General features: G+C 38.5%; 1 protein-coding gene across 21 annotated transcripts in view; it reads left to right on the plus strand.

Annotated features, from left to right (window-relative positions):
* Positions 1-13,694, plus strand: part of DLG2 (discs large MAGUK scaffold protein 2) — a 1,042,746-nt gene that overhangs the window by 1,002,316 nt on the left and 26,736 nt on the right. For 15 of the 21 annotated variants that reach the window (XM_040583241.1, XM_040583240.1, XM_040583242.1 and 12 more), the window contains one exon: positions 11,679-11,778. In XM_040583241.1, coding sequence (XP_040439175.1) covers positions 11,679-11,778 — 100 coding nt within the window. Of the gene's footprint in view, positions 1-11,678; positions 11,779-12,667; positions 12,714-13,694 lie in introns of all 21 variants that reach the window. The other 6 variants (XM_040583243.1, XM_040583245.1, XM_040583248.1 and 3 more) reach the window with 1 other exon arrangement.

Genomic DNA, 13,694 nt, shown 5'->3' on the forward strand with positions numbered 1-13,694 from the left:
ATAGTAAATTCTGTATTCTGGTGTAAATAAAACCCTCTGCATACTCAATGCATCTCTTCTCCAAATGTCAAAATCCAGTGACTGTCAGGACTTGATGCATAGGACACATTTTGACAGCTTATGAAGTATTTGGGGCGGGGGGGGGGGGGGGGGGGGGGGGGGGGAGTGGAAAAAACCCAAAACCCACAAAAAAAACCACAAACCCAGAAAACACCAAAACCTATTTCCAAACAATTTCTGCTCTAGAAAATCATATTTTCAGCCCTATTCATCAAATCAGAGAAAAAATGGTCTACAAAGAACCTCAGGTGGTCAATGAGTTCAACCCCTGCCCTGAGGGTGTCCTGTACCTTCCTCCTGTCTCACAGATTTGTCTAATCTCTACCTAAAAGACCTGCCACAACAGATATTTCATATTCTTCCCAAACATCCCACTCTCCTCATCATTAGAAATGACTAAACTGCTGCAGTTTCAGCCTGTTGTTATTTCTTCTTCTCTCAGTGCATATGGAGACTGGATTATTTGTCTTCATCTTCACTAAGCAGAACCTGCAGTTACATCTGCCCAGGTCTCAGCTACAGCATCTGTGCTAGTGGTTCACCATGGCAGATCTGGTTGTATTAATGCAGAGGAAAAGGTAATCAACTCAATTGGATCCCTGCTTCTCAGAAATTAGAAGGTACAAAGATGTGTTAGATTACCGGTCCTTTCTCTCTGCCTATTGAAGATCATTTCTAACATCATTGTTCATTTTTCTAAGTATAAAGTTCCACCACTTTTAGGGAGAAGCTTTTCTTTAGTCCACAATCAGAAAGTTTTCCACATATTCATCGTATTTTGACCGATTTTTCTTTGCACTTCTAAAGATACTTGACACGATTGGATTCCCTAAAGTGATTGGTACTGTGACAGTAATAGAAGTAGAAGAAAACCCACAATTTGAGCATGTTCAAAAACCTGCATCTTCATTGTGGAGCTAGCTGCTGATTTGGAGAGCCCAGTAACACATGCTTTCCAGTCAGTATATGAATTTGCTGTCTCCCAAATTAATATTTCTCCACCTCAAAAGTCCCAAAGTGAACAGCTCTTCCTTGCTTTGTGGTCAAAAGCACCACCTTGCCACTGTCGTCTAAAAGAGATGTGATTAACCATGCATTGACTATAAAGGGAGCCTGGGGTCACTACCTCTGCCCCAGGCACCTACAGGGTAAACATCTAAAGCTAGATGCAGCAAATTCCATTTCTGTGAGTCCTAAGTGGATGCACCTTCTAAAAACCACAGCAGCCTTTGCAAGGCACAGGCATGACGGGGATTTGCATTCCTTATCCGCTTTATCTTGATCTGACATGATAAGTTAAGGTTTAAGAACCACAGGGCCTTATTCAAACTGTGAAGTTTAAAAGCCTGATGTAGACATCTCAGCCGCTTCTTTTGGACTAATCTTTGCACTAGTAGTAGTAGTGAATAAACTAGTAACTTGTACAGGTATTTTGAATATACTCTTCCATTGCCACCTTGCCAAGTATAAAATACGAATGCTTGGGTAGGTTGGGTTGGGTTGCATTGAGTTGGGATGGGTTGCATTGGGTTGGGTTGGATTCAGTTCAGTTTGGTTGCGTGGGGTTGTGTTGGGTTGCGTTGGGTTAAGTTAGGCAAAGCTATCTAGAAAGGCATAGGTGTAAGCCCTCTGCTCAGCCCAGCATACAGCTCCTGTTGTGTCAATATGAATTATGCTGTTGCTGTGAAGGTACTGCAGGCTCCTGAACTTCTTTGCTTGTATGGCTAAAGGTGGAAAAAATACAGACAAGAAACCCCCCCTCTACTCAGAACTAAGCTTTTTATAGAAAATCAATCTGCATGTCATTTATTTGCAAGACTTGTGAGTCAGTATTTTACCGTACACTCCCTCATCTCAGAATGATTGAAATTTGCTTTGCTGTAACCAGAGAATAAGAATGATTTTTCATGTGTGCAACTTAAAATAAGCTTTGGAAATCATTCATGTCATACAATTTCTGGTTTTACATCTGCATTACTAATTGACATAAAATCTTTTACAAAACCATTGTTTCTGCTATACTGGAATTTAGTTGTTACTCTTTAGCAGTCACTCAAGAATGCTTCCTCTGTGATAAAATGGAAATTAATGACAAGGATAAAAAAGTAATGTGAATTCATGCCACAAGATTTCCTCACCAACTCATTCTTATAGATAGAGCTTTCTAAGAAGTAAAAACAAGCTGGTAGAAATTATTAAAAGCAAATTGCTGCGCAGAGATATTTTCTGCACAAGGACTTTTTATTGGCACAGGGCATTAGCCAGTCTAAAGACACTCTCCAGAACTTTGTTGTGAAACTGCCCAGCACAGAGAGGAGGAATAAACTGCACTTCTCTATCTGATGCTGTTGCTACCTTGCCTCTGGTTTTCTTTATGTTAGATTGAAGTTACAGCAAAGACTGCAAGACCTCAGAGACGGGGGTAGTATTGGCTGTCATGAAAGAATCAGATCTCAGCATCATTCCTGCCAGTGCAGCTTGTATCTTGGAGGAGACTTCTCCCCATGCCAGAGGAAAAGCTGAGTCTGATTTGTCCAGCTGCCCTTGCTCTTTCATTTCCATATCCTCCACAGCCCTGTCTTCATGCTTCATGATGGCTGGAGCTGGTGTCAGGCAGTGGATGCTGGCTGCACATCTATTTTGACCTGAGCCCATATTATTGAGCTTCCCTGACCCTTCCCCTTGAGCCAAACACATTTCACTCAGTGTTTCTGCAAGGTACATTAGAAATACTGCTGTCATCAGCATCTAGTTCACTCATGTGCTGAAGTAATCAAATGAAATTCAGGTGATAAAACAGCACATAGCCAGGAAAATCTAACTGTACAGTGTCTTGTTGCTCCAGGATATCTTGAGACACTCCACAAAGACATTTAGTAATAATGCCTGTTGGGACCAGGTCATAATCAAAAGTAAAGGAAAACAAGGGAGTCTTCAGTTTTAATTTATGCCACAGTAACGGTGTTGACTCTAGCAGTGAACTGGCATGCTTTAAGGAACCTGGTTTTTTAAAGAGTCAAAACTTTTCTAGATATTGTGAAAAATACTGTCAGGTCAAATGTGAGGCTGAAGTAACAAATTAACTAAGCGGAAGCAAAGAAATATGTTTTCTTACCTTTCTTTTAAAAATCCAGTAGAAGTTTTTCTTTCAAATTAAAATAAATAAATAAATACTAAAGTAAAAAATCTTTGGGTCTGTTTTCCAGTTTTAAAAAAACTAAACAAACAAACAAAAAAAAAGGAAAGCTATTTTGCATTCTACTGAGAAGTACAAATTCTAAATACCTGCAACTTGTAAGCGTCATGGAGTAGAGTAGCAAATGTAAGACCTGAAGGCTTTGGGGCTGAACTTGATCCAGATGGTGCAAAATATTTCTGCCTGTTGGCAGCTTGTCAGTCAAAGAAAATACTGATGGAGTCATTTCTTCAGTTAAATGAGCAATTTAAATACATGCATTTCATAGATTTTCCGGTTTCTTCAGCCTGATAATTGTGTGGAGCTTATTTATAAGGTAACATTGTTTCTTAAGTGGCCATAATTCTAGGAACTACAGTGTCAGTGTTTTCTGTCCCACAGGTGTGTGCCATCCCTGCTTAGGTAAGAGAAATGTTTAAGATGGTCACTGACATAAAGATAGGTAGTGTAACATTCACATTGGTCACAGATTGAATGTAACATGGTGAAAATTTGCTAGCAGAGGTAGAATGCAAAGTTTACAGCTGAGTTAATGGCTTCTCTTCTAAGCTGTTCCAGCAGAAATTTGTGCTGAGTTTAATTTCACATGTCTGCTGGTTTTATAACTTGTTGTCTAATGCCCTGAATTAAATGGTAGGAAATTTGCATGTATGTATAGATGTCATAGTTACTTGGCTTTTCTTCTAAAAAAGTGGTTGAAAAGAAAAACGTATAGCATTGGCAATAGATATTGTCAAAGAATTAGAAACAGAACAGTTTTCTTCTAGTAGTATTTCACACAAAGCTCCAGAAGAGTGGGCATTAACACTCATCAAGGCGATACTCTATATTTCACATCTTTATTTCTAGCTCACTCAAATTCAATCAGTTCAGTAATGAGTGATGTTTGGAAGGTTATAGGGACACAGGAGCTGCCAACCTTGGTCAAAGCCAAAGTCCATCTAATTTGATATCCCGTCTGTGAGACTGCTAGTGTGAGATGCATTACTGGAAGATGTAGGAACTTCACCTCCTACACAAACCTCACACCAGTCTTTTAGAGATTGACTTTGGTTTTGCTTGCCCATGCCTTTATTTTTTATAATTTTAGCTGTAAGGCCTAAATAAATCAACATTTTAAATGAAAACCATGAGCCTGGTATGATTTGCTATCTCCTGAGACAGGCCTTTGCCATAACTCATCCTGCCACTCCAGTCACCTCTGAGTGCAAACACTCTTCCTTTAACTCAAAAGGGCAGTTCAAAAGATAAGTCTGCTCTGATTATCTTTCAGTGAATCCTCTGAAATCATGTAGGTATTGTAAATATTCCTCCGCTACTACCTTCCCAAAATGAAAGTAATAAAGGTTTTATGCAACTTAATCCTTTTACACAATGGTCCATTTTATGCAGTAGTTTACCCTCGCACAAGGCAAGTGCACAGCACTTGATTGCACAAATAAATGGTTCCACAAAAAGCAGTGATAAAGGAGCAAGTTGTTTTTTTTTTTTTAACAGCACAGATAACTAGCACATTCTGCAGCTTTATTTATTACTGAGGTTAATTCAAAAGATTGCACAGAGGAGATCAAAACCCTCAGTTTCATTTGCAAGTCTAAAGAAGCACCAGCAGTTAACTGGGAATCAGATTTAAGAAAAAGATAGGAGAAAATAGCTGATCAAAACCGAAGAATGTAGATGAAGCTGATAAAGGCCCTACTGTGTGCTCTGTAGGAAAATCTGTGGGTCTGGGCCAGTGATCAGACAGCCCCAAACCTCTGCCATGTCCACTCCAATGTTACTGCTGATCTCTGAGGCTCTTTCAGCATCGTTGTTGCACAAAGGATGCTGAGGCAGGTTCACGTGTGCAGATTTATTAGTGGGATCAGTAGCTGATGGCATACATCAGCTCTAAGAGGGAAAGTTACTTTTTGGGAAAAAAAAAATTAAAAAGAACAGAGGAAAATTTGGGACAACATTGCCAAACACTGAATACACTTTCTAAATCCAGAGACAGCCTTGAGAAAGGAAAGGAAGACCTTCACTGCCCATGTGACTGCAGTGAGCCCAGCGAGGGCAAAACTCACGCTGGACCCCAGCACAGCTCTGCGAGGCTGGATCTGTGAGCATCTCATCACAGAAACACAGACATTAGAGTGGAGAGAGGCTTGTTATTTAGCTCCTTTCCCTTCGCAACCCCCTCCTCTCCCAGCACTGCAGTTATTCCCCACAGTACTTACTATTAGCAGATTTGTTTTAAATGTGAAAAATGATCTAGGCTTTTCCACTCCCCTTGGGGCAGATTATTCTACATCCAAATTGATTTCACTGTCAAGGAGATTTGCCCTTTCTTATTTTCACACTATTAATTTCAGTGTTTCTGCTTGAACAAATCCTTCCCACCCTTTTTGTCTACAACCTTCAGATACTTGCAAACGACCTTGGCTGTCACATACGCAAGGTTTTTACGTTGGCATTTCAATCCTGCTGACAATGGTGCAATGTAAATTACCACAGATGAGTACTCCCTTCGTACCTTGCACCAAGTTAAATACATGTTTGCAGAATTGGAAATACTGCTTTTACATGCTTTCTTGAAAGTCTATTAGTCTTTCTGTTCCCCTGGCAGTTTGTGTTGCTTTTAACTGTTGTTTTGTTAGGAATTAAAACTGCGTTGCTGGCTGACAAGTGGCATTACATCAGTCTTAAAAAACAGATTAGTAAAATTTCACATTTATGAATACTAAGCAACACTACCCTTGTCTGTAGAAGCTAGACAGCATGGAGTTTTTAATCAGGCTTGTACTTTTCCATTTTGGATTTCCAAGATCCAAATCTCCCTGCAGCTTCATGGGAAAACTAAACAAGCAGAATTATCTTCGCCTGAGCTTCTTCTCACCCAGTTTGTTCTCACTTATCAAAACAGATCATGGTGCAAAAATTCAATAAAGAATTACTATAGCCCAGGCTTGGGTTTTCTGGTTGGGGGGTTTTGGGGGGTTTTGTGTGTGTGTTGGGGTTTTTTTTTAACAAATACTTGCAGTATCTAAGAAAATGTAAGGTTGAACTTAACAGAATAGGGACATCCTTCCCCCTGCATTTCTTTCATAAAAAGACATAGAGAAGTTGGGAAGTGCTGCTTGCCAGTGTGGTCAGACTGAGAACGAAAGATATATCTCTTAAAGAATATACTGCGTGGTCACTATACAACCAGGCTTACAGTTGCCACTAACAACTTCTTAGCTTATCTTCTAAATGTCTGCATGGATGCCATAAAGAGATTTTTGTGTGTGTGAGCCAGTCCATGGCCAAGTTCGTGGCTGCACCAGGAATGCAAGAATGTCTCAGTAGCATTGGCTTTCTTCCAGACTTCGTCAAATCACTTAACCTGAGCACACTTTGTTATCTTTCTTAATAAAAGAAACTGCCGTGGTTTCAGTGGTCGTATGCACCAGGTCATAGCCTTGACTTAGTCCCCCACAAAGTGGCTGTAAGGAGGACACTGCTATGGTCCCTGTATTGCAGATGGGACAGATGGCAGAAGATCCCACAGTGTGGTTTGACCCATGTTCCCTGGACCGTGCTGCCATGCTAACTGCAAAACCACTTTTCGCATAAAGCACATATACTAACATAGGATTCTCTGCAGAAGTTTGTTCTGGAGACTTCATGTTCATCGTGCACTAGGAATTGCTAGGTGAAAAAGCCCACTGTAAAAGCAAAGAGGAGATACATATGTTTGGAAGGAGAAATAACACTGAGTATCTGTCACAGTCCAAAACTTTTCTTTCTGGTGTGAGTGTGACTTTTTGGTATGATGGGAGAGGTTTAGCATGTAGAGGTTTAATAGTGTTGGAGTGCCCAAACCTTTATTAAAGTGAGTGCTCTAACAGAGTGAAAGAATGTCCCTAACAGAAAAAAAAGTGAATTAAATACAGAGAAAAGGATTGCAGGGACATAATGTTGATTATGAACTTTGTAGATTTTTGTAGAATCCTGTATAAGCGAGGCCTTTTCATTTAAGTTAGGCCAAAAGCAGGCATTAAAGGAGAATAATTAAAAAAAAAAAAAAAAAAAAAAAAAAACAACAACAAAACAAAACACAAACAACCAAACACAGCATGACAGATGAGCAGCAGTAAAATAAATGAGTTTCTCATATACACTGCTAGACCAATCTCAGAACAAGACTGACATAGATGATCATGTAACATAAAAACCAGGCCAAAGCTTAGCACAAACTTGCCTAAAAATATGTGATAAATGAAACCCAGTATACAAGAATTTCACAGCCAGTGCTCTGGAACAGCTTTTTCTCAGGTGAAACACTGGTTCCCAGCTCATGACTGAGAACTAGCATCGGTTGAATGAAATACCAAAATAAAGCATTCCCAGTGTAGTTGGGAGTTTAATGGTTTTATGGTTTTTAGAGGATACAGTTGCTTTTAGAGCTTTTAGAGCTTCAAAAGAAATCTTTCTCCAACATATTAGGCTCTTCTGCAAAACGTTAAAGAGGGGAACCTCTACCACAGCTGCACTGAACAGTGTGGGCTGGATCTGCTACATTGTGAAAAAAACCTGGGAAAGCTCAAAGTAAACAATTATATACTTGCCTATTGCAGTACGGTACAACTATCAAATTACTGGTATGCTATTCTTTGTGATGTTTACCACTGTAAAGCAAATTTTGAAATTGGATGGTTTATTCAACATTACATGAAAATTTCCTTTTTAAAAAAATTATCCTACTAGCTGATGAGCAACATACATATGGCTGCTGCACCTAGGGAACAGCATTTAGAATACAAAAACAATATGACATAAAAAAATACCAAAGGAGGTTCTGAAGAAGAAACACATGGTGTCCTAATGTCTGTCACAACCAGGGAAGGTTGCTATGTGTAAGCCAGACTTGCATAACTGTGACATCTGGGGATATTTAGTCAAACAAGAGTGCACATCACGTTTTTTTCTTGGCTTCTTCAAAACACAGTCTATCTCTAAGTAGAATCAAATAAGAATTCAATCCACGACATCGGTGAAAGTTTTTTCTCCCCTTTTTTTCTGAGAAAGGACTCTTTTATCACAGTTCAAATGCTGTCAAGAATAACCTCATTCTTCAGTCATCAAACAGTACTTGAAAATTTCATTTGCTTTTGAGTCTTAGGCACTTGTCTATCCAAAGTTCCTCCTAATGCTGATTCCTAGGTTACTGGTAGCCTGTGTGAACAGCAGCAGTGAGGTATAAAAGGAATCTTTGGTACAGGTTTTTCCCTGTGACTGAAATGCCCAAGTTATTTGCCATTACAGGATTTTACAATATTCATAGCAAAGAAATTGTGACTTGTACAGGAATCCATTTTCAGGCATGTTTTCACTGACTTTCAGAAACTTTGCCTGCACACTGCTGGATCCAGCCTAAGCCTGGAATCACAATTTCAGTTGCAGTTGCACGCAACTTTTGCATCAGGCTGAGAGATGTAGGCAAATACCTCTCCTTTATCCTACGGTTATTTCACAGCTCTCCTGCAGCACAGGGACCCCAGTGAAAACTGGCTCCAGACGATTTGACAGGTCTCAAAGTTTCCATTTTATAGAAACAAAATCTCTTGAAAACATACATCTGAAGTTTGCAGTTTAACCCTTACCACCATTCCTCACATGCATGATCCTGTCTTAAAAAAAAAAATATCTATTCAGGGTTGGTCTCTGCTCTCCATCGACAGAACAAAATCTGGAATTAACACAGTGTGTCCGATAAAAACAGGGGTTTATTCTGCCTGAGTCTCCCGCTCCAGTCTTTGCCGACCTCCTTATCTCTATATGTTAGAGATACATATTGTGGTATCTGTCAGAAGCATTTCACTAGGTGTCTGCAGGATTTCATATCCTTAAGGTGGAGACCATCAGCCTGAGTTTAATTACATTTATATTGGATACAAAACCAAAATCAAGCCTCCTGTCTTTGGTTTCTTGTGAATCAACATGTACTTACTGGACAAGAAAATAAATACTTGGTAAGCCCATTCATTTAATACCAAGGACTAATTATTTTTATAAGTTTGCAGGATCGAACCCATTTTAGTGTTTATAATATTTTACAATTTCTTTATTTTAAATATTAACCCTCTTGCTATACTATGATTGTGTATATGGTCATTGACATAAATATACACATTGATTAATCTGTAAAAATATTAACACATGCATAAGCATACTTGCTTAGGGATATTAATAAGCTAAAAGTCAGCTTTATTTTAGGAAAAATGCTTTTTAATGGTGTAAAAGCAGTGACACAGTTGGACACAATAGTCACCTGCTATGAATTGCCAGATTTTGATTGCCCAAATTGAAGTGGAACAATATTGTATTAAAAAGGCAATTCCAATACTTGGAATTGGAAAAGGAGAAAAAGTTTCTAGAACACTAGATCTATCTACTTTGAAATATACTGTTAGATCATGCATAAGCTTGAAAAAAATACATGTTTTTCTGGTGAAAATGGACTTTCTGAAATTTTTGCTCTAGACTGTTGGGGGAAAAAAATTGAAAAACATTGTTTGCCAGTGTTATTCATTGTATAATCTCTGTGAAACACAGCATATTTACTTGTTGATTTGATAACATTCTCTTTAATTCTAAAGTGAAAAGACATTTGGTAACGAAATGATTGTGGTTTTCAAGCCCCTTTGTTTTTTGAGGTGCTATTGTGTATATGTATTTGTTTCCCTTTTAAAGTGCAATGCCTATAGTATTACTATGTCAAATTCAGATGAATCGTGATAAACAGCATTTTTACAATGGGAAATGTTAACATGCTACATTCCTTTCTTTGGAAAAATAAAAGAAATTATCAGAGAAAACACATTTTAATTTAATTATATCCTTTAGGTCATTAAAGTGATGTAATGTGCATGTCAGTCCTCTTTTCATCCACAGATTACTTTAATCCTTCATGTGCAGTTGGTTTTTTTTTAACTCTGGCTTTCTTTCATATTTGCTTTGTTTTGAAATTGCATGCTGTCTGGATTATTTGTGCATGACCTCCAAATTAATTTTGCATTGAATGTTTACATACTCTGAGAGATTTTCATGGATCATTTATTCTACATGTGCATTTTTTCCTTTGTTTTCAGTTACTGAACTTTAAATATGCTTGAAATGTAAAAGTGGCATGAAACTTTTGTGACACAAGTAGGCAACTATTTTAATAGAGATTTTCAGTACCTAACTTCACATCTTTCAGAAATACCTATTCTAAACTATATTTTATGCTGTGCTTCCAACATGTAAAAAAAAAAAAAAAAGTTATGTTCTGAAATTCTAAATATATCCCGTTTCAGAACTGGAGCCAAATACTGGTTATATTTCATTTGAGCAATGACAGACACTTGAGATTGGTCCTTAGAATGAGTTAAGAAGGTCTCTGCTCTCCTGGAGGTGATCACTTGCAAAGTCGTGTGTCTAGGCATTGCATAATTTCAGTATGGGAGACAGTGTAGATCATTGTCTGATGGACAACACAGATCACTTCAGATAAGCACCCTCTGGAAAAACAAGCTTCTCTCAATTGACTGCACAGAGACCCAAATTCCTCATTTAGCATCTGAATTAAATGCCCCAAGGAGATGTATCCTGCTCTTACACAGTACAGTGATATGAGCCCTTGTGGCTATAAGGTAAAAGGTTTTATCATGTAAAAAAGCCCAATTTCTTCCATATTAATTCCCCATTTGAAGATTTAAAGCAATGTATGTTACCCAACATGCAATGAAATACTGCTTATCAGCAGAATTGCATCTCTAAATCACATAAAACTAAAAGCATATCCAGAGGAGACTAATGAGTAAATGCACATGTATAAAATAAACCAAAGTGGTTTTTTTTTTTTAATTATGGAGAAAAATAAAGCATGAAAACACATTTAAGAAGTTTTCGATTAAAAGGCCAAATGAAATACTATGAAACCAGCAGCAGTTACCAGAAAAGAATATTTGATTTTAATTGGCACAGGGCTGAATTTGCATACCTACTACAAGCAAATCAAAGGCTTCCGCTTTCCTATTTGCAGTCTATTCTTTTTCAGCCAGTTAATTAATTCTGTGCACAGTCTGCCACGATTAAAGATGAGTGGCTTGATCTCAAAGCATGCTGAGCCATCTGTAGCCTTTCATCTGAACAAGCCAAACACACTAGATTCCAAACAAGTAGCTGAAGACTGTGATTTGAGACCTCTGTAATCAAATCTATCCAGTCTCCAGGGGCTTTGCCTTCAACCTGCAGAACTCACCGCAACCACCTCTGGTTCTTTGCAGCCGCTTGGTTTGGACTGATTTGAGTCACTACAGTTCTCTCCACTTTTACAAACTAGTTGTTTTGTCAGCATGAGTGTGACAACAATTAGACGTCCCTGTTTTTGCCCCATGCCTTTTCTCCTTCACAGTCATTCAATGACAAGCGTAAAAAGAACTTCATCTTTTCACGAAAATTCCCATTCTACAAGAGCAAGGAGCAGAGTGAGCAGGAAACAAGTGATCCAGAACGTAAGTAACCTCTTGGAGACGATGGCACATGCAGCAGCACAAAAAATGGGTGACACGCATGATACCAGTATCCCACACATCTAGGCAAATATCTGTTGTAGGCAGGCAGGAGAGGTATTACTACTGTGACCAATGTGTGACTGCAGTTTGGATCCAGCTGGTCCTTCCATCCCTGGAAACATCATCTTCAGAAGAAGAAAAGTGACCTTGACTTTTGGAAGAGCAAATGTGGCTCCTCAAAGTTGTTGTGGTACCTGTCATAAATCCAAACCTGTCTCTGATTAAATATTCCCTGATCAGAACTGGCTCAAAATCAGGCAAATGTGATTTCTTTCACCAGACTAAACTAAAGGACTATTTGTTAAAAGGTCTGCTCTAGTCTTTTTTGGCCTTTGACATTCTCCAAGTTGATTGCCATGGGCAGTTTCACTGACAGTTTAACAATTAAATGAAGCAACCATGCTAACAGCTTAAAGAAATAAATCAGATTTTGGAATGTGTACCTCCCCAGGCATTTATCGCTGGCTTAAATTGTATAGATAACCAGCGTTATTCAAAATATATGCTAGTTCCAAGCCCAAATAGTCACTTTTTTTCTTAATAATTCTCCTAAATTTATCTGGTGAGGATTGTTTCTGGAACTTTATCTGCTTGTTCCTTCTTCCTCACAGCTCCAAAAGCCATGTATCACGGGCACTCACTTTTTCATTGGCTGCATTCCCATTGAATATGGGTCTAAAGTTGTTTCAGAAAGAAAAAGCAGGGATCCAGATTGCTCAATCAACATGGTCAGTCATGGTAGTATCCATTTCAACTCCACTGACTTCTTCCTTCCTCTTCTGCGGCTGTTCTTCCTTTCTCATTGCTCTCTCTGGGGACTTCCGTGCAGGACATCCCCGGATTAGGTGACGACGGTTATGGAACAAAGACTCTGAGTAAGTTCCCAGGAATGGTCACTGTAAATCTTTTTTTGTTTTGTTTCGTTTTGGCTTCTGTTCCTTCTCTGAGGACCCTCCACTCCTAGCATGCACAAGATAGAGTTTTATTTGTTACCCAGCTGTGAATGCATTAAAAATGTTTCAATCGTTTTGTTCTGCATGACAATATTAAATAACATACAGTGTATCGAGCAGACACTTTCACTTCTTTTGTAATAACACCTTTTGTTTCTGACAGTATGTTATTGTTCCCATCATGGCAATTCTGTAGAGTAGCATATGTAGAACTCGTTTTGCTGCCTAGAATGTTCTTTTCAGCAACAATCCCTCCCTCTCCATCTAAAGGGAAAGTTAAACATTTTAACTTGATCACATCCCGAGGAGATCAATAGAAAAATTATTTTATGCTGTTGCTTCTGCATTTTCAGCTTTTTGCATGGGAGTGTTTGTTACTTTGCTGGATTTTAGATTAGTATTTGTTATTAATGAAAGAAGTCATTTGCAGGCTAGAGAAGACCATGCCTTTTCCCAAGCTAATTTTGGACTCATTTCACCATTAGCATCCTATTCTCTGTCATGCAACCTTAATCAATTTCTTCTTCTGATGCAGCAATCCTGCCACAAGACTTGGCATTGCAGAACGTGTAATGTGTCAGCTAATTGTTCAGAAACGATTTTGCTTCCTCGAAAGTTAGACCAGAAAAATTGTACTGAGTGAAATATTTGCAGCTGATTTCTATATAAATAGCTACATTATATTCTGTACCCAGAGCTAAATAATTTAAACAAAACGCCATTTGCATGTGTTTGGCTGCTTCTTCCTCAGTTCTTACTCTTTTTCTTAAGCACCTGGTAATTGGAGCAAAATGTGTGTGAATGTTAACATTGCATCACCTACTGTTTTGTATGTGATTTTTAATTGCAGGAGTGCACATCCCTGCACACAATTTTAGAGGTTATTCTGTTTCTGTCTGATTT

Source organism: Falco naumanni, chromosome 2 (assembly GCF_017639655.2).
Source record: "Falco naumanni isolate bFalNau1 chromosome 2, bFalNau1.pat, whole genome shotgun sequence".
Taxonomy (NCBI): Eukaryota; Metazoa; Chordata; class Aves; order Falconiformes; family Falconidae; genus Falco; species Falco naumanni.